The 21,086-nt window shown below is 40.2% G+C and overlaps 1 protein-coding gene across 1 annotated transcript in view; it reads left to right on the forward strand.

The window, feature by feature from the left end:
* EXT1 (exostosin glycosyltransferase 1) overlaps nucleotides 1-21,086 on the forward strand; it is a 273,137-nt gene that overhangs the window by 251,087 nt on the left and 964 nt on the right. Inside the window, exons 6-11 of the mRNA XM_081070072.1 lie at nucleotides 2,016-2,148; nucleotides 4,554-4,672; nucleotides 6,011-6,106; nucleotides 10,787-10,876; nucleotides 16,129-16,289; nucleotides 18,497-18,668. Of these exons, the coding sequence (XP_080926198.1) occupies nucleotides 2,016-2,148; nucleotides 4,554-4,672; nucleotides 6,011-6,106; nucleotides 10,787-10,876; nucleotides 16,129-16,289; nucleotides 18,497-18,668 (771 nt within the window). The remainder of the gene's footprint in view (nucleotides 1-2,015; nucleotides 2,149-4,553; nucleotides 4,673-6,010; nucleotides 6,107-10,786; nucleotides 10,877-16,128; nucleotides 16,290-18,496; nucleotides 18,669-21,086) is intronic.

The raw sequence follows: 21,086 nt of genomic DNA on the forward strand, positions 1-21,086 counted from the left end.
ACAACAACAAAAATTAAAACTTAGGCAGCTCTTCCTAACAACTCTGAGAGCTTGTTATAATTAATGCAATGTTTTATAGTTTTATTACAAAAGAGAAAAGTGAGACATAAAAGGTGGCCAATTGCTTGACCCAGTTTAAATTCAACATTTGCTGTTGCTTTCATACCTTTGCTGATATCTTCCTGTCAAGATCCATTTGAAGAGAATATAAAATGCTTATTGGTATTTCAGAAGAGTACTACTATACCTTATTATTGTATCCTTGAATTTTAAAAGATAGCAATGTTGTGATACTCACCCAAAAAAATCAATGCCAATGAGAAGCATACCACCCTGAGACCTGAAGTGAGTGATGACCAATTTTGTGTCATTTCTGAGCCCATGCCATTTGTGTATAGGTCAGATTTATGATGATATCTATTGTCAATTTACTTTGTGTTTTGATATCCAAACTTATTGAAGTGACTACATGCTGGAAGATACATAAATTTGGACAGCAAAAAAAGAGAGGATTTAATTGAAAAACTATAAAGGAAACTAAACAGATAGTGGATTTGGACAGATAATAAAAAACTGGAATAAACGGTGTACAAAGTGAAATGGCTAGCCATGTAAAAACCATGACAATTTTCTCATAATTAATCTCTAAACAATGACATTTTAACACATCTCTGCTATACCACAATGAGTAAACATTAATATTTTAGGTAGATTCCTGAGGTCTCCACCATATTAGAAACCGCTACCTAGCCATATAAAATTAGCAATTTTGATCTGGAGGAAAGAGAAAATGCAGAAATCAGTGAACAAAGATATTTGAGTTCTTCTAATTTTCCTCGTTGCTTCCTTTCTTCTTTCTCATTAAGAAATATAAACATGATAAGGTTTGCAAAGACAAATGTAGCTCACTTTATTACTTGCCTAGTGACCATGTGGGATGAGATGAGGGTGTTAATAACCTTAGCAAATAATAAAATTCCATTGAAAATGATCTGTACATAAAATCACATTTCATTAAATGGGGACCTGGAAAATGATGATTTAGGTTCTAAATCTCTTGAAATGTAAGGCAGGCGTTTTCTTTCTTTCTTTCTTTTTTAAATACAAAAAAGAAATTGCTGAAAACATGAAATTCTCTGTCAAGTTAATTATTTGCCAAATCATATTTTAATGAGTGGTTGGTATAATTACAAGAATTTGAAAGACACAGAGAAATCTGTAAAGTGGACTAATCACATTCATCTGACAAATGATTCAGGATGGGAGACTGTTTGACTCTGAATGTAGAATTTAATGATCTGCAAGGTTCCAAAGTCCAAAGAAACTAATGAACTAGCTTGACTATTATTAGTCTTCATATGCCATAGCTCTTGTCCTGTTATGTAGGATGTTTTAGATAATTGTTAACTCACTCCTTTTTGAGATGAAATATAGGAAAACTTCAGTTAACCAGTACCCCAAAGTCCTACAGTTGACTTTGAAAGGAAAACGAAATAGGACAAGCAAATACATCTGCTTCCTGAATTAAAGCAACAAATCAAAGCCTCACAGCTTCTACTAGAAGGTAGAGAGCAAAGTCCTCCCTTCAGTATGCTCCCAGATCAGGCTTCACATGGTCTACGTTGACCTCTCTGAGCATGGGAACAAATCTTTCTGATGTGAATCCAGACCCAACTGCTAGATGCTGAGCCAGCCATCCAGGAAACCTTTCACACTCTCTTTTGAAATGAACATGAACTCATGGTTACAGAAAGACAAGATAAAATGTATGGTTAAACTGAAGTTGAGTTAGGAAATTTGATCAGCCATAATTCATCTCTTTCTCTTGCTCTCTCCTCCATAGCTCTGTTACTCTCTTTGTGTCCCAGACATTTTTCTCAGTGGAGAATTGAGGTGGGGAGGGGGTAGGGTCACTACTTTGAGTGTCTTCATCCCTCCAATCGGGATTGAGCACTATCCATATTAAATACCATCAGAGTCTCATCCTCACCATGTGCTATGTTTTCGTTTTCTAGATTATTCAGGACAGAATATTCAAGCACATATCACGTAACAGTTTAATATGGAACAAACATCCTGGAGGATTGTTCGTACTACCACAGTATTCATCTTATCTGGGAGATTTTCCTTACTACTATGCTAATTTAGGTAAGTGAGTTCCTTCCAGGGAGCTACCCTTGTATATGCTCCAGTGTTGTCAAGAGTTGAAGCCCCTTGATTTTTCTATTGTGCATTGGAGATTGCTTTCTAGAGCCCTGTCATAAATGGTGTATCCAGGTCGAGAATTACAAATCCAGCAGAGCTTTGCAAAGTGGAAAAAAAACCCAAAAAACAAAACACCTTTCTTATCTGAGCAGCTAAACTTTATGTTTAGTAGAGTCATTTCGTTTTGAGAAACAGGCCCCCAAATTATGGATCATTTTGAACATGACAATGGTTAGCTATAATTTAAAGTCTCATTGTATATAAAATAGAGCTAGAAGATCTTGCCCTATTTTTTTTTCACAATCCCAACTTCTCTCTCTCATACTAAAGAAAAATGGAATTTATAAAGGAAAAGGAGAAAGATTTAAGAAATATGACAAGGGAGAAATGTATCACGCATTCAACATTTATTATGCTCCTCTTATGTGCTACGTTAATGCAATACTAGGTGATAAAAAGTCAAATGAGATGCAGTCTCTGCTCTCAAGCAGGTTTTAATTTAATCCCAATGGGGCAAAAGGAAATGAGCAGAGGGACAAAAGTCTACAAAATGCTACTGTATTGCCATAGATATTTTTGTATTTGGGGCCCCACTTGCTCTAGTGACATCTTAGTAGATATTTTCCTTCATTTGCAGTTCCAAATTTGAGAAACCTTGGGATAGTAAAGCATCTTTCAAGTTGACGTGGTAAAAAGACTAGATTTTCCACCCAATACTGACATTCTCCAATAATTATCTCACGCTTTTTTGAGTTGTACATGTTTAGCTGATAAGATGAAACTTAAAGAAATTCATGGCCTGACGTATCAGCCAGTGACAAAGAACCCTTTAATCCAAACCAAACCTGGTATGGGAACCATATCAAAATCAGTAAATGGTTCACCCCAGGCAATATATTTAGAATTTAGTAATTTTCGCATTGAGGCAGTATTTGATAAAATTGCTACGTATTTCTTGTAGAGCAGTAAGATCTTCAGTTAGCGCATAGTGTGTAAATGATGCTTCTTAAACTGTCATAGAAAAATCGAAAAGCAATGATTTGTCCTCACTGTTAAAAAGGGAACCCTCCATGAGATTTGTTCTTGATCCCTAGCAGAACCTTGAATGTGTATCTCAATAGTGGGAAAGTAAGCTTCTTTCCAACATGCCATTAAAGTACTAATTAGGTGATATAATTTGCTCTACAAACATTTGTATAATGTAATGTAAACATTGTATATGTAAACATTTGTACATATATAGTCTGATTCTTACCTTATTGTGTCAATATCAAAGCTTAATTTGAAAGTCCCTGCACTCTTGTTCACATTGAAGCTACTAAAATGTGAAATTAGTGGGTCTAAACTAATGAAGTTTTAAAACTCATTTTAACTGATCTCCAATTTCTTAGTGAGTTCTTACAGGAAAACTCATGTGGGTGAGATGCCACCTCATTTCTTTCTCTTTTGCGGCAGTTTCGCATGTTTATGATAGCTTTCTACCTAAGGCTTCAGAGCACACAGTTGGCAGAGGTCTAGGTCGCATACTGTATCTCTCAGCTATGTCACTGCTACACAAACAAGAGATTCTTGGGAGTATAGAGCCTTCCACTCCAAAATAATGATGATGGCGATAGTGAAGATGATAGCATCTAACAAAGATGGATCCCTTGTTCTGTGCACTTGTAAGTGCTTTGTATTCATTAACTCACGTAATTTAATTCTCATAACAACCCCATATGTTTGATGGTATTGCTATCAACCTCATCTGACAGCTGTGAGAACACAGGGGGTTAAGCAATTTTTCCAAGATCCCACCACCACGAAGTGGCAGAATTGGGATTCAAAGCTTAGTCAGGCCCTGGGTGCTGTTTTTTTAAAAAAAATTTTACCACTTGCCAGTTATTATTTGAAATAGTAATAATCAGGCAAAACCCCCCTAAGTACATAATTAGGAATAAGACAGATATAAAGAAATACACTGCAAAAGAGTACATTAAACGCTTACTAAGATGTAAGCGAGTGGAGTAGACCCTTTCTTGAGTTTGAGAGGGGTGTGTGTGTTTAGACTTTAGGTACCTACAAAGCAGAAGGGAGGTCAAAGACATGCATCCCCAAGAGAAGAAATGGATACCAAAGGAAGAACCTGGAAAGGGACATTGAGTTGTAAATTATCAAGGTCTCTAGACTCAGGCAGCAATGAACCAGCAGCTTTTCACCTTGTGTTTGTGCTGTCAGGACATAAGAGGTGAAGGAATAATACGCTATAAGGGAACATTAGCTCCAGGGTGAGGCAATGGAGCAAGGAGAAATTCTCCAAGTCTTGTTTTTCAGTGCTTCATTAGGCTCCTCTCCCCTTTCTGTTTCAGGTTTAAAGCCCCCCTCCAAATTCACTGCAGTCATCCATGCAGTGACCCCCCTGGTCTCTCAGTCCCAGCCAGTGTTGAAACTTCTCGTGGCTGCAGCCAAATCCCAGTACTGTGCCCAGGTGAGTGGGGGGGGTGACAGAGCAGCACCTGCCTCCTCCCGCTTAGTGGACCAGAGCCTCCCACTGCTTACCTGCTACACACTTTGCTCCCTGGGGCTCATCTAATGCCATGTCCTCTTACTCCCCTTTCATTTATCGTGCCTTGTTTGTTATGCCCTTTTCATCAACTTAGAGGTTCTTGGAAGTGAAATCTGCCACAGGTAACAGGTCGATTGCAAAGAGATCTTTGCACTGGGGTAAGGATAAAATATATATATATACATATATATATATATATATACATATATATATATATATATATATATATGGGGGTATGTGTGTGTAATATATATCAACACATACATTTTTAAAGAATATATTTTATATATAATATATATAAAATATTTTATATGTAGATATTTATAAGGATATGGATATATATATACACAGATATATACATATATACATATGTGTGTGTGTATATATATGCACACACACACATATATACACACACACACAAACACATTTTTGAAAGAATATATAATAAGCCCATTATTTTGCTTTTAAATGCCAAAGTGCTAAAATAACAGAAATACCACTGGGAGGACCCAGAAAATGAAGTTTCAATGAAGAAACAGACTTGGTGTCAAGAGGCATCAACTTTTCCTTCACAGCAGTCATGACTAATTATAAAATTGGGAGCAGCTTATATCTATGGTAACAATGTTTTCCAAATCAGTATCACTCCCATGCTTTTTACCAGTGGTTTTTCTGATTTGTAAGTTAGTTGATAGAAGAATGAGGAAAGAATGAAGTCATGTTGAAGTATGCATTTTTGAACTAAACACATTTATTAAAAATAATAAAGTCACACAATCAGCAGCCGTTCTGGAGAATCCAAAACATGAGCTCATGCTAGTTCTATCTTGAATTCTTTGATGTCTCCCACATTGCCTGGTGTAGTGCAAGTTCATAGCAGATATTCAGATGTTCAATATACATTTGTATTCAATTTGAGCAGTGCTGTTATCTCACTCATCATCATAAGATCAGAATTTAGGAAACCACTTTATTAAGATCCTGCAACCCTGATTTTTTTTTTCTCTCCAGCTTTCTCTAATCCCCTTGATGCAATGTTTTAGGTGACTCTTTTTCTCCTCTCTTTAGTAGTTGTTGAAGCCATCAGGCTCTGAAGGTTGTGTGGGACTGGGCTCACTTTAAGATCAGTTTTGATGTCTGCCATTCTGCCTTGCTTGGCTTTCCTCTCTCTCTTTGTGTCTATGAGAAGAAACGTTGGGTTGGAAGCCTTATATAAATCCAGCCTTACCAAGCCATCTAATGATCCCTTGTTCCTTTCAGATCATAGTTCTATGGAATTGTGACAAACCCCTACCAGCCAAGCACCGCTGGCCTGCCACTGCTGTGCCTGTCATCGTCATTGAAGGAGAAAGCAAGGTAGGACTGGTGGAGCCACCATGGGACCTCCATTTCCCCGTGGGGCACTTTGGGAATGGACCCTAGATGTCTTCCCTCAGCTCCGGGGAGCTGCTAGCCCTGGACTATATCTTCTAAAACTGTACCTGTCTCTGAATGTCCTCAGCTTAGACAGTCATGGGCTTTCGAGATAGGGCATCCTGGGTTCCTACTATTCACACTTTCGGAGATTTGTGATCCTTTCCTTCTCAACTTCCTCATCTACAAAATGGAAATCACAACACATAGCTCCTAGGGTTGCTATTAGGATTAAATGAATTCAGGGCCTGTGCAGAGCAGTCTTTCTATAAATAATGAGGATAAAGTTGCGGCTGCTGATGATGGTGGTGATGGGTGCATGAGGTTTGCTGAGCTGATGAATCTGAAGGAGTCGTGTCTTTCAGGATAGTGGTTCTTCCTCACGTTTCTCTTTAGAAGGACATTTCCACCTAATTTGGTTTTAGTGTCTCCACCAGACTCTCACGAGTGCTGCCTCACTGGTTCCCTGCTTCCATTCCCCAGGCATTTCCCCGAGAACTGAATGATTATCTCAGGGCCCTCGAGGGACTCTCCTCGCTAATGCTTTCAATTAACATTTGAGGCCTTGTGTACTCTTGTCTCAGCTGGCCTTCCCAGTCTTTGCTCTCATTGTTTTCCCTTACGGACTTCGTCCTCCAACCAAACTGGCCCACTCACAATTATCTGAATTGCACTGTGTCCCTTCCTACCTCTCATTTATGTCTTTCCCACTTTGCTGTAAGTCTTAACCACCCCTCTCAACCCTTCATCTCTATTGTCAAACTTCCCATCCATTCTTTAGGCCCCTGATCACATGCTACCTCCTCTTTCAAACTTCTTCCATTATTGGAAGCCAGAGGTGAGCATATTGTTTCTCTGGCTTTGGCTCATTGCTTTCTTGGAGATCTTATCCATTGTGAAATTAGTCACTCAACTGAGATTGGTGAAGCATTGTCACCTAAGAGTCTTCCTTTCTCAGTCCCCAATGGGTCGGATCCTGAGAGATTGTCTCATACTAAGTAAAACCCCTTTGAGCTAGAATAACAAAATATCGATTTCTTAGGTTATACCATTTGAAATCATCGTTTCACTCCCTAAAAGTGACAGTTTCATGTGCTTCACCATAGTACAATGAGACTTGGAACTATCACGTGGACGAGATGATCAGTGCATTATCTAGTCACTTCGTGATGATCAGTGCATTATCTAGTTACTTCCAATGTATGAGTGCCTACTGTGTGCTGGGCGCTGTGCAACATGTTGGAACACAGTGGGAAATATGACAGATACAGTCATGTCATTCTTAGGACTGGATTCAAGCACCATGATTATCAGAGAGCTGCTTGGTAAGCATTTCATGAGAAAAGGAGGAATTAGAATAATCACATGGCTCCTGACATCACTCTTACTTACCCTTATGAATCCATCTCACCATAGATGTGTTTCCACAAAAAAATCTCCTGCCTACAACCCCTTTTATCTGTCTCCCTAATTGCAATGCCTGAGACCCAGAACGGTGGTCAGATTAACTTGAATTTGGGGATCCTTTGTTTTTTATGCTTCCGTGGGTGACTAGATCTCCTTCTAGTAGACGACTTCCTTTGACTATGTCTGGATATTCAAAAAGGATCTAATTTGACGGACTCACCAGGAGCTATTCTGACTTTTGGTTAGTATTGCATTTTTATTCACAGACTTATGGATTGATTTTATATTCTACTCTCAGCAAGGAATCCCAGTTTATTTATAAGATGCTGATGATAACAATAGTACCTGGGTCATGGGCTTTATTGCACTTATGTGTCTTGTAAGATACCCGACATTCTCGCAACCAGAACTATATTTGGGCTTCTGGCCACTTGTTGTGTCCCAGCGTCCACTGATTCCCATGGGGCATGTGGTTCCTTTTTCCTTACTCTCTCTGTCTTGGGATTACACAACCTGGAAAAGCATTTGCGCTTAAGTCTTGCTTCAGGCTCTGTACTCCAGGGAACCTGGGCTAAGGCTTGGGCCCATTTGAAGAATTAAATGAGATACTGCACTTCAGGTGTTTAACCTTGTACCTATTGTACACCAAGGGTTTAGTGAATGTCTGCCAGTCTTCTGGGAGGCATTATAATGTTATGGTTTATTTCATGAGTCAGACTTACTTTTGTGTGACCTAAGGTGAGTTATTTAACTCTCTATGCTCCACCCTCCTTCAGTAAATGGAAACAATCGTAACTAACAGTGTAGCTCAAAGAATCAAATGATATGTAAGTAAGTAGACTTAGAAGTGTGGATGCACTGTGATAGGTGTTAATTGTGTTTCGTATAATTACTTAGGGACATTTTTTGTCTTCCCTATTAGATAGTAAACTTCTTGAGTCTTGGTCATTTCCTAGTCATATTTATTAATTCTAGAACGGGTTGGGCTGCTACGTGGTAGTGAAATATTTCTTAAATGAACTAATGAGGAGTATTCCGTTCCCTCGGGATTGGCTTTGTAAGTACCTGGATTCCTTTCATGCTAATCCATTCAACTTTTGGGATGTAGCTGAGGCAAGGTACTTGAAAGAGAGCCTGGAGTTCGAATTTGACACTACTAGAATTTGGTAGTGGCTGGTTCATGGGCTCTTAACCTCTGTTGATGAAGCAAGTTCACAAAAAGGAAATGGATCATTTTAAAACGAATGGTTGGGCACCTGATGGAAAAGAAGCCACATTCCCTCCCATTCCCCATTTCAAATCTCCATGTCTAACCTTGAGTTTAAAATTGATATGTTTGCTAGTTTGGCTGCAAAACTCTACTTTGAATTTATAGGCCTTGTCTTTGCAGTTCTCCCCTGTAGGCTTAACAAGGGAAAGGTCAGGGCATCACTAAGCTGACAGCTAATGGTTTCTGTGTTAGTCAGTAGACGTGTAAACAGAATCGGGAGAATTGCTTCAGGCTGAGATTTCTGAATACTGTGTATATGGGGCTGCTGATCGCTTTGTGTTTTATTTTATTTTGAAAGCCTGAGAAAGGGGGGGAAAAAACTTGACCCAGTTGACATGTGTAGGAGCAGACCTAAAGCCATTTATTCTGTAGATACATTCCTAGAGCTGCCAGAGATGGATTGGAGTGGGTACCTTCCATCCTTTAAAGTCATAAACCCTCTGGTAGTTTCAGAGGCCTGTAAACCCAACCTGAGACGAAGCCCGTGGATGAACTGGCTTCTTGATGTAAATATAGTTTGGGCAACTTTTGGTGGGGGCGGGGAGTTCTCAGATTTGTGGAGAATATACTCTTAACAGCCAGATTGGGTGTCTGCCATTTTTCCCTTTGTCTTCAGGGTCTAGCTGCTTCATTCTGTGGCTTTTGGGCCTTGAGAGTTGATGGCAAGTGTGTCTTTTCTCCTGAGTCTCCAAGTGTGAATTCCGAGAGGTTGTCATAACGATCACTGTAACTTCCAGAGGAAGGTGGTGAATGAGAGATTGCCGTATATGCCCCAAATTCACCTTTGAGGTCCTTTTCAAACCTGAGACAGGTCAAGCATAGTGGCTGAGGTGTTTTGTAAAATCACGCCATCCGGGGTGAAATGCTGGTGGGGTCCACTTGGGGCAAGACACTTAATGTTTCTGTGCCTTAGTTTTCTCACCTATACAATGAGGTTTTTTATAAATACGAAATGAGAGGAACTACATAAATAACCTGAAACATTGGCACATTGTAAATGTTTAAACCTTGTTAGTTAATCCTGTGATACCATCATGCTTACCGTTATTCTTTGGTACATTCAGCACAAAGGTTTCAGCTGTGTCTGTCTCAGGGCAGTCTCTCCAGCCTCCGTTTAGCATCTGATCCTCTTGTCTCCCAAACTCCCATCCCCCACACGTCGCTTGCCATGTCTTATCCTGGAATTGCCCAAACTTTACTCATATACTACCTTCACAATTTTCCTAAATTCGTGGGCCACCTGTGATATTGTTTATTTAATAATTTTTTTAAATCAGCTTATTTTATATTTTAATGAAACTATTTTTAAATAACTTTACTACTATCTTGTATTGCTATGGCGACTACTGTTATGTGAGTATCCACTTGTTTCTAATCCATGCTAGAAAAAACGAATAGTAACGTTTTTCACTGTCCCCGTGGTGTGTGTCCCACACTTGGACTCCATGCATCTACTCCTTCCTGGCCTCAGAGTACTGCTTCTCTCCTCTGTGGTTTGCATTTCCTGAGAGCTCTGTTATGCCTCATTTCCCTGTATAGCTGCTGAATTCCTCTCCATCAGGGTCCGGTTTCAGTGTCCCTTCTCCTGTGAGGCTTTCATCTGCTCATCTTCTGTTCCCCTGGCAGTTTTCCTATCAGGCTAGGCCTGACCATCTGCGTCACGCTGCATCTGTAGACCATGCACTCCTGCAAGATAGGGAATGTCATCTTTACCTTTGTACTCTCTTGACTCACAAGGTGTCTGTACACAGGAGGTACGCCAAGTTGTGGGGCCAATAATTCTGCACTGATGAGTAATGGACGTCTTTCCTGTTGAGCAGTGACGTGGTGGTAGGACCTTTTCTCCGAAGGTTGAGGATGAGGAACTGGTCTTGAAAAAAAGTCTCAAAATGTACCTCTCTTTTTCCTAATTTCTTCCTTCCTGCTTGTTTTCCACTTCCTCCCAGGTGATGAGCAGCCGTTTTCTGCCCTATGACAACATCATCACAGACGCAGTGCTCAGCCTTGACGAGGACACTGTGCTTTCAACCACGGAGGTAAGCGCCCACCTCTGGGGAGCGGGCAGTGAGTGGGCTCTTGGGGCTGTAACCCCAAACCTCAAGGTGCTAGCGCTTCTTTTCCCAGTGCCTTGGCTGAATCAGAAACATTTTCGAAACTTCCTGCAGAGTCAGTTTTAACCAACCCAGTTTCTGTGAGCACCTTGCCACCACCTGGCAACCTGATGAGGGCATCTTTCCTTTTGTTTTCTCTGCTAATTGGCTCCTCATTTGCATGGCTGTACCTCACCTCTCCCCTCCTGCCTGCCCTCTTTTTTTTTTTTTTTTTTTTTAAACAGCACAGCTACTGGCAGGTATGCAGAAACACCAAGGAGAGGTGGTGGGGGAAGGGGGGTACCTGTTTAACATTATCTTGAAAACACACTGTCCAGACAGAGCAAACAGTCCATCCTTCCCAATGATTTCAATGCCTGTGTGGGTGTGTGTCGCCTCTGTTAGGGAACACTGTTCTGGGTTCTAAAGGCAGCTTTTCTGTCTTGGCTTCAAGTGCTCATTTTCTTGTACCCACATAAGCAAACGGTTTCACTTTAAGCCTGAGACGGAGATCCCTGCTATTTGAGACATTCAGGTATGTGTGCCAAAAAAAAAAAAAGGATTGCACAGAGAATGTGTGAGGAGGAGGAAGGAGAGAAGAAGAGAGATATGATAGAAAACCAGTTTTTACAACTCAACTGAGTATTGATCTCTGAAACCTGACTTTAAACCATAGAGGGGACCAAAGACAGTTCTATAAAAATGTAGTATATCAGAAATAAATTAGTTATGGTAGCTGCTAAAAAGCACAGAGCTACTTATACCTTTCCCCTCCCTTTCTTTCTCCCTTTTTATTCAGAATCATTTCCTTTTCAATTTAAACATGGGCACTTCCCAGCATGCACGTTCCTGGATGCCAGTCTGATTCTAACAGCCTGCTGCCCGATTAGCCAGGACACGTGTTAACCTAGGCTACCCGTCTCAGTGTCCCTTTCTTGAAATTCCATGGATGCTTCCAACATCCATCAAATACAGTTGAACAAACACTTATATGCAAGGGCAGCCTACATAACCCCAGGACAAAATGTGCTGGGCCTCACCTTGATAGAATGCTTTCTATGTAGCTGAGGCTCTATGAATACTCGGTATTGAATGAATGATTGGAGAGATGCATGCTGAGGGGATTAGAGCCAATTGTGTCATGTTTAAAGAGCCAATTGCAGCAGGAGAAAGGGGTGGGTGGGAGGCAGAAGAGAAGATATGCTGACTTTTCAGAGGGAAAGGCAGCTATGGGATACAGGGTATACGACACCCAGCTTGCATTTTTCTGCTGCTTCCTGCAAGGGAAGCTGGCATCCCAGAAGCACATTCGTTCAACAAGTATTTATTGAGGGATTTCTTTGTTCTGGTCTCCATGCCAGGTGCTTTGATTACACAGTTCCAGCCTGTAGCCATCAGAGTCTTGGCAGCTAACAGAATTCTCATCAGGTGGTTTAAATGAAGGGCTTTAGGATTATTTAGAAAGGTGGGTGGGGTTAAAGTACTCCCCTCCCCCTGCAAGAGACAGTGAGGCACCTGGAGAGTAACAAGAACAGGAAGCAGCTCCCACTCCTAGGCCTGAAGGAGCCAGGGAAGGAAATAGTGTTTCCAGAGTCCCCAAGAGATAGGACTGGTGAGAAGAGGCTGCCTATGGAGGGACGTGGCAGCTGCCAGAACTCTGGTGCCAAAGCTGGGAAGGAACAGGAAGAAATACCCTGACCTTTCTCACGGTCCCATCTTTGTTTTCCTGCTCTAAGCCCCCACTGACCTAATCCCATCAGCCACCAGCCAGCAAGGAAGGCCAGGTTGTTGCAACCCTAGGCTTTTATCATCTCAGAATGCAGAACACGGCAAGAAGAGGTGAGAGTGGATCTCAGAGGGCACATACAGGAAAGGCATCCGATTGCCAGGGTGGAACCTATGGTCAAGACAGCTGTAGTGCATACCTAAATCATTATCCTATTTCCCAAGGTATCTACCCATCATCTCACAGCTTCTCCTGGGCACAAGACTATTAGTCTCACTCTAGGATTTGTTTTTCCCTGTCCCATGGTGATATATCCATGTGCTGGTGGGTTTCTTTTCAAAGAATAGCAATTCCAGCCATTCAGCACACCCTGGTAAGAACATGTGTTGGATGTGAAGTAATTAGACCTCAACTGCAGGTTGAAAATGATACATAAATTTAAGGAGGCTGGCAGTCTGGTTTACTGTTGCCTGCTGATCAGGGGAGGGGGTTGTGTTGCCTAAAATGGCTGAGGACAAGGAATTCTCCTTTCTCTTTTTTTTTTTTAGGGGAATAGATGTTAATTCATTTTATTTCCTCTCTAAGGATTCGTAGCTTGTTAAATGTCTCTCTGTAGTATTAAGGAGAGATTTTTAAACAGCCTCCTTTAAAGGGTATTAGATGTAGTTGGTTTCTGGTTATTTACATTTATCTGGGTTGCAGCAAATTCTCAAAAGAAAACAGATGTTGGTTTTTTAGGAGAAAAGGCTGTGAGCTGACCTTTGCCTTCTTTGATGTGTTAATGATCTCCATGAAAGCAGAAGTATCACACGAATCCCAGTTTTATCTGAATTTACTTTTGAATTCCTTTGAAATGACTTGACTCAGCTTGGAGACAGTAAGAAATTCATGTGATGAAAACACCCCATCAGGTTCTCTAGTGGTTGCCAGTGCATGTGTTTCCTTTACAAAGATGGAAAACTCCAACGAGTGCTGACGGCCAGGCTGATTCCTTGACGGGCTGCATAATAGCCAGTCCCATTCGTTGGCACCGTTAGTATTGAGCAGCAGAGATGCTGGGCAGGTTAAGAGGGTAGGTTATCACAAGCTGATCTCACTTTCCTAGCACATAGTGTTCACACCCCTGTTGTCTTTTCACTGGGAGATGCCCCATGCCCCACCAAGTTTCCTTCATGTATGCCTCACCACCCTACTTTCCTTCCCCCGGATGTCACAGTTTGGGGGAACACACTATATTGTTAAGGCTTTCTCGTCTTGAGGTAGGACACCAAACTAGATTTTCAAAACATGTTAAATTCATGCCTGTTGACAAAAACAGTGACTTGTAACTAGGCCCAAAGAATTTAGAGATAAAAGGACCCTTACGGGTCATCTAGGCTTAATGTTTCCCAAAAGATGGTTTATGCACATTAAATGGTTTCACAGCGTTCGTGGCAAGTGTGTGTTTCATTTTAACAATTCCACATTCACTTGAATGTTTGTTAGAAAAAGATATAGCCAGCAATCAAACCTAGGATTTCACTGATATATTTACTTACCAAGGATGAGGCAAATGGAAAAATTGTTTTAAGAGAGTAGTCAGTTTAAAGAAAAATATTAAATAAGTTGTTGAATGTGTGGTATGGGAATGTGACATGCAGGAGGGTGATATTATGCATATAATGACAGCTTGGGAAATACTGATCTAGGGTTATTTGCTTTGTCTTTTCTTTTAATTGAGGTAAAATTCACACAACATAAAATTAACCGTTTTACAGTATATAATTCACTGTTGTTTAGTACCTTCTCAGTGTTATACAATCATTATCTCTGTCTTATTCTAAACCATTTTCGTCACCCGTGAAGGAAACCCCATATCCATTGATCAGTGACTTTCTAGCCTTAGGAACCACCAATCTGTTTTCTGTCTCTACGTATTTGCATAATCTGGACTTTCATGTCAATGGGATCGTACAACATGTGGCTTTTTGTGTGTGGCTTCTGTCACTCAACATAGTGTTTCAAGTTGGTCCCTGTTGTCACATGTATCAGTATTTCATTCCTTTTTATGGCTGAATAATACTCTGTTGTGTGGATATCCCATATTTGGTTTATTCATCAGTTGATGTTTGGGGTTGTTTCTACTTTTTGACTGTTGTAAATAGTTGTTTGCTCTTCTCTTACACTTCTGAGAGGGCAGGAGCTGGGCTTGCCATCATCACTCAGTCCCCCAGGTACCATCACAGTGCTGAGACTTTAAATATTGGTGGAATAAATGAAATTTCCATTTTCTTCGCTTATCAAAAAAAGGTAGGGCAAAGGTTGTAGGGTGAATGTATAACCTGTATGAAAGATTGATTGCTTTGAACACTACAGTAACAGAGCTAAAAGAGAGGTTATGAAGAAGTACACAGCAACTCTGAAACCAGGGGCCCTGGGTCCAAATCTTGGCTCTGCCACTTACTAGCTCAGGCAAATTATTTGAACCTCCATATACCTTAGCTTCCGTCTCTAAATCTGCGACTATCAAATTACCTTTTCCCAGAATTATCGTGAGGATTAAATAAGTTAAAATGTGTAAGTCTCTAATAACCATTATAATAACAATTATGAGCATTATACAGTTGTTTGCTGTGACTATTTTTATGTTCACTTTCCATATATTATTTTATCATTCATCAAATAATCCTAGGAAGTCAGACATGAGTTTGCACATTTGAAAACAGACTATTTGCTAATTAGAAATGTTAGTTTCTAGCAGGTTCAGAAGTGCCTGCTTTGGGTTATTGTAAGTACTGGAAAGTCATTCAGCTGCATTGCCTTTCAAATAATCCTGTGGCTTCACTTGGCCTGGTCCCCACTTGGTCTTAGTGATTTTTCACTGTGAATGCTTTTACTAGATTTCCTTTGCACTGTGCATTTTCAAAGCTGCGAGGCCTGAATGACTGTTTCTTTATGATGTCTCCTCCGTGTTCCTGTTAGAACTTGGGCGCTTTTTTAAACATCTTTTCTCTTGCTCTTAAGAGGATGCTTTCATTCTAGTCGTTTGGCTTTGCTGTGTGCTGGTTATGATATATGCTGTATTGTCGTACTCTGGGTGTATACAGGAAATCTCTCGCTTATAAAACAGATGTGTTTGTGCCTCACACAAATCAGTGATCCCATGTACTTTTGGGGGTGGGAAAGCAACGGCTTTTGGACTTGTTCTTTTAGCTTACACAGACTGGATTTCTAAAGGACAGATCGGCACATGTTTTTTTTCCTTCTTTCCTTTCTGCACCAATCTGAAGTTTCTATAACGGAAAACATTAAAATGAGCATAATTATGGGGCAAAATGTCAAGCCGTCAGTTTAATTTGCTGATGAATACACGGAACCAATGTTTCTCAACAGTCGTGGGATTTCGCGTTATGAATTAGCAGGGGGAAGGTAATGTTTTGTTGACATTTGTTAACACTCTTGATTGCTTGTTTGCCTTGTGTTCTGCCTGCAGGTGGATTTTGCCTTCACAGTGTGGCAGAGCTTCCCGGAGAGGATTGTGGGGTACCCTGCACGCAGCCATTTTTGGGATAACTCTAAGGAGCGGTGGGGGTACACGTCCAAGTGGACGAATGACTACTCCATGGTGTTAACAGGAGCTGCTATCTACCACAAGTGAGGACTTGACACATCTCTCGTGTTTGGGTTTTTATATAGCTCCTTATATTAGTTTCTGGCTGTTGCATAAATAGGAAACTCTGGCCAAATCTTGTTAACAACATGAATGGAAAATTAGTTTGCATCCCTCTTCCAGCTTTGTTGATGTGGCCAACATGTGTCTTTGAAACCAATAAAACCTCTTGGCTTATTGTAGTTCCAGAAATTATGGCAGAGTAGCATCTTCAGTTTATTTGAAGTGTGAAGACGTACGCAAGGTGTATTGAGTAACTGACTATTTAGAATAACAACAGCAAAAGTAAATACTCAATTGAGCATCCCCCAGACATTCCTTGGGATTTACCATTGAGTAAAATAAAAAAATAAAAAATTCCCCGACTATGTGTATCTTATATTCTAACAGGGGGAAACACAATATACATACATAATAATTCTATAATGTATTCAGGTGAGAAGTTGTATAAGAAGAAGAGAACGTGTAGAGCAGATAGTGCCAAGGAGAAGGATCAGAAGTGCCAGAGGAAAGGGGCAGATGAGGGGGTGGCCGGGGTGACCCTCATGGAGCAAGTGAGATTTGAGCAGACATTTGAAGGAAGTGAGGAAGTCAGCCAAGAGAATGTCTTTAGGAAGAGAGTTACCGCATAGGAAACAGCGAGAATCAATGCCCCAAGGCAGAATAGTGGAGGGATATCAAGAAGACCAATGTGGCTAGAGTGGGCTGAGTGGAAAGCAGGTGAGACAGGTCATGGGAGCCCAGAGGCAGGACCTTTTGTCCGTCATGAGGACTTGACTTTCCTCTAAGTGACGTGGGGTTTGAGCAGAGCGATCTTAATTATGTTTTAGGGGTCCACTCTGGATGCTGTGTTGAGGATAGGCTCTAAGGGGGCCAGGGTAGAAGCAGGGAGACCTCTTGGGAGGTGATTAACATTATCTAGACAAGAGATGATGGAGCCTGAGACCAGGAAGTGAGCAATGAATGTGGTAAATAGTGATCAGATTATGGGCATATTATGAAGATACTCCAGCATGATGTCCTGACAGATGGGATATAGAGTTTGATGACTCTTAAGTTTTTGACTTGAAGAACTAGAAGGACAGAATAGCCATCAACAGACAGAGAAAGCTGTAGATGGAATAAATATTAGAGGACGTGCAATTCAGTCTTGGGGATGGCAAGACATCCAAAAGGGTGTGTTGAAAAAGGTCAGGGATGGAGATAAAAATGTGGGAGTTATTTGCATATATTGGTCTTTAAAGCCAGGGACTCGGGTAAGATTGCAATAGTAGTGAGTACAGATGGTTAATGTTCCTGACTCCATCATTAATGAAATCCTGCTCTTCTGCCTTTGTAAGATGAACAGAACAATCTTAACCTAGTCTTTTTTAAGTAAAGAATAGAGAATCTTGCATATCACGGATAGAGTTGGAAATGCACAAAGTATAAACGTTTAGGCTGACTGAATCTTTATCTCACAATTTCGCTTCTTGAAAGTTCATTGTTCCTTTTCTTCCTGCCCCTTCCCCTCAGTGAATCTGACTCACTTCAATATTTTTTTTCTATGAATATATGCCATATGTCCCTTCTCCCCAGAAAGAAAATAGGGCGAAAAATAATTCAAGAAAATTGTGGGTTCTCCATCATGATTGACCACCAGATTAATTAGGGTTTTGCTCTCACAATGTTGAAATACAAGGTTCATAGCCCGCAAAAATAGAACCCTACATATATTGTTGGACTCCGAGTTATGGGGTGGTATTGAATATAGTTCTGATGAAGTCAATAATTAAAATTGTAAAGCAGCTTATAATGATATATAGGTATATATATGTAATTTCTCTTGCCATCTAAGTATTCTGTTTCTTACCAACCAGGCTGATAGTAAAGTTAGGCTGGTTAAGCAATATTTGCATCAGTGTGTATCTGTGAACCTCGTTTCCTTATCTGTAAAATGAGGGTAACAGTTGTACCTACATGATAGGTTCTTAATAAGAATCAGATGAGGCGTTTGTTGTAAAGCACTTTAGCATGTTATCTGGCATATAGTCAGTACCACAGAAGTGATAGCTATCACCGTCATCATCATCTTCATCCATGAAATTGTCATCCAGGGATTCAAAGAATGGGTATGGGTTTTTGGCCAAAGAAGACCACTTGTCCTTATATAATGATGGCCCCCTGGTAAATCTCTCTTTGGTTTGTACAGATATTATCACTACCTGTACACCCATTATCTGCCAGCCAGCCTGAAGAACATGGTGGACCAACTAGCCAACTGTGAGGACATTCTCATGAATTTCCTGGTGTCTGCTGTGACAAAGTTGCCTCCAATCAAAGTGACCCAGAAGAAGCAGTATAAGGAGACAATGATGGGACAGGTAAGAGAAGGAAAACTCTCCTCCCTTGCTTTGCTTGCGGGTGCTACCACCGGAAGTATTGAGGGCTCGTTGTTCTTCTAGGAAGCGTAATGAGATTACAGAAAAAAGGTAGTATATGGTTGGCACGCGGATAATTGGGAAGGCATAAGGCAAGGGTATCTTTATGTCCAGAACATAAAAGCTTTCAGATGACCTACAAGGTGGCATGACAAAGCCATAGCTTCTCCAGAGTTTAAAGGCCGGCAAAGAATTTATGTAAGTTTATCACTGGTGCTTCATTTAATGAATAGCTAATAATACTTTCAACACAGTCCTCTGGAGATTGCTGTTGAGTTGGATCAGCATCATGGTGGCAGACCAGGAGTCACACTATTTGGTTTCCAGTTCTAGAACCAGCATTTATAAGCTGTAGGCAACTCAGTTGCCTTCGGCAACTCACGTGACTCATCTTTAAAATGGAAATGTTGAAATCTACTTTATCTCACCCCTGTGAGATAACATGTAGGAAAGATTTTTTTTTTTTTTAAAGTCAAGTATTGCATTGAGTCATAAAAGTTTCGTCCTAAAGAAACTTGCAAGGGAATATAATCCAACTTTCTCATGTTACAAATAAGAAAACTAGGACCCAGAGAATTTAAGCATACTGCTACCAGTCGCCCAGTATTAGAGACAAAACTGGAAGTTGAATCCCAGGCTCTGTTCTTTCCACTTCTTGTCCTTCCACACCCCAGGGTCCTGTGTCAGGATGACCTGGATATGCTGAAGCTCATCTTCCCTTATTCATCCCAGACAAAGCCCAGTACTATAAAAAAGAAATCAAATATCTTAAGTACGCGTAAGACCATTTAAATCTACCCAAGTTAAAGCATAGAGCGTCATCCTACAGCATCAGAGAGAGTCAACCCGAAAGGACATGTTTTAACATGGTTACATCAGTGCAGTGGTGTAGGGTTTTCCATATTCTAAGAGTTACTGAAAATCACATACAAGATCTAGCCTTTGCAAAGGAACATTAGCCAGGCTTCTTCATAACACAATTGATGGTTTTTTATTCACTAAATTTAGTCAGAGCAACAAGTTTACAGGGTGTTAAGTGGATAAAAGTTAGTCATTCAATAGTTAGTGAGCATGTACAGGTTATTAGACAGGGTTCTAGGTATTTGTTGTGACAGAGCTACTGTCTGTCCTTAGCAAAGAGTCTAGTGGAAAATTCTAGTTCCCTCTAAATACTAAAGGAATTGCAAGAATTTTTAATCTTTAAGGCTGAAAGATGTATTGAGTGTCTACTATGTACTCAAGCATTTTCATATAGATTCTCTCATTTAAGGACACAGAATTCCTTTAATATTGTTTCTCAGAGAGTTCTGTGAACTTCCCTAAGGTTATATACTAATTAGAGTAGAATTCTAATAACACATGATTTCTTCGGGGTGGTTTTATATCCTTCTCATAGATTTGCCTAATTCGACCAAACTCATATTTCTAATAGTTTTACACATTTTTTTGGACAAATCTAAATTTAGCTTTAGGTCTAAATAGATGTACCTCATTAGATATAAACTGTATTTGCCCACTTTTCCCGTCATACACATATGTTTCTTTAATTTTTGTATGGTAAAGTAAATGATAACAGGCTGAAAGTTGTACTTTTATTACACTGTAAAAGTCCCTTCTCTAATATGTTGGTTGACCCCAAATAAATGTTAAACTCTAGAGACAAAAAAGATACTTGAATGATTCAACAGATTTTTTCACCCTCATTTTTAAGAGAGAATAAGAATGGACTGTCCGCTCTGATATGAACTCAAATGGTTAGCTTCAGTTGATACTTTCTCTGATTTACCACGCAGTTCTCCTGACATAAATGGTAAAGAATGATACCTGAGTTCTATCTCTTTTTAGCCTGAAACAAGTAATTTTAACTTCCTTGGACCTACTTCCTCATCAATACAGTGGGAATGTTATTACCTGAGTAGATAGCTTGACCAGTTTGTTGAGGCTCAAATGAACTTCATGAAAACACTTTACAAATCTTATTTTGTTTGTGTTTCTGCTGCTCAGAGGTAACGTGACATTTGTCTTTACCTTCAGTGGTTGCTTTCAAGCATGTAGACACCTGTGGTTTTAAAGTGACTCTGGGTGATTTTCACAGTAAAATGTACCTAGTTGTCTAATGACAAAAAGGAGTTTGTGTTGTTTCCCCATAATTAGGCAGCCTACCTTTTCCTTGTTTTGTAAAAACACGGATTCAAAGACATTATGCTTAGTTTGTCTATTAAATTTCAGCACTGACATCATTTCAGGCTTTCTTTTACACCACTGTCAGTCATTTGCATGGTCTAAAAATATTTAACCAACCTTAGGGGCAACACAGAGAGCTAAAGAGTGGTAGCCATCTTTTCTCCTTACCTAGAATCC

The sequence above is a fragment of the Rhinolophus hipposideros genome (assembly GCF_964194185.1).
Source record: "Rhinolophus hipposideros genome assembly, chromosome: 13".
NCBI lineage: Eukaryota > Metazoa > Chordata > Mammalia > Chiroptera > Rhinolophidae > Rhinolophus > Rhinolophus hipposideros.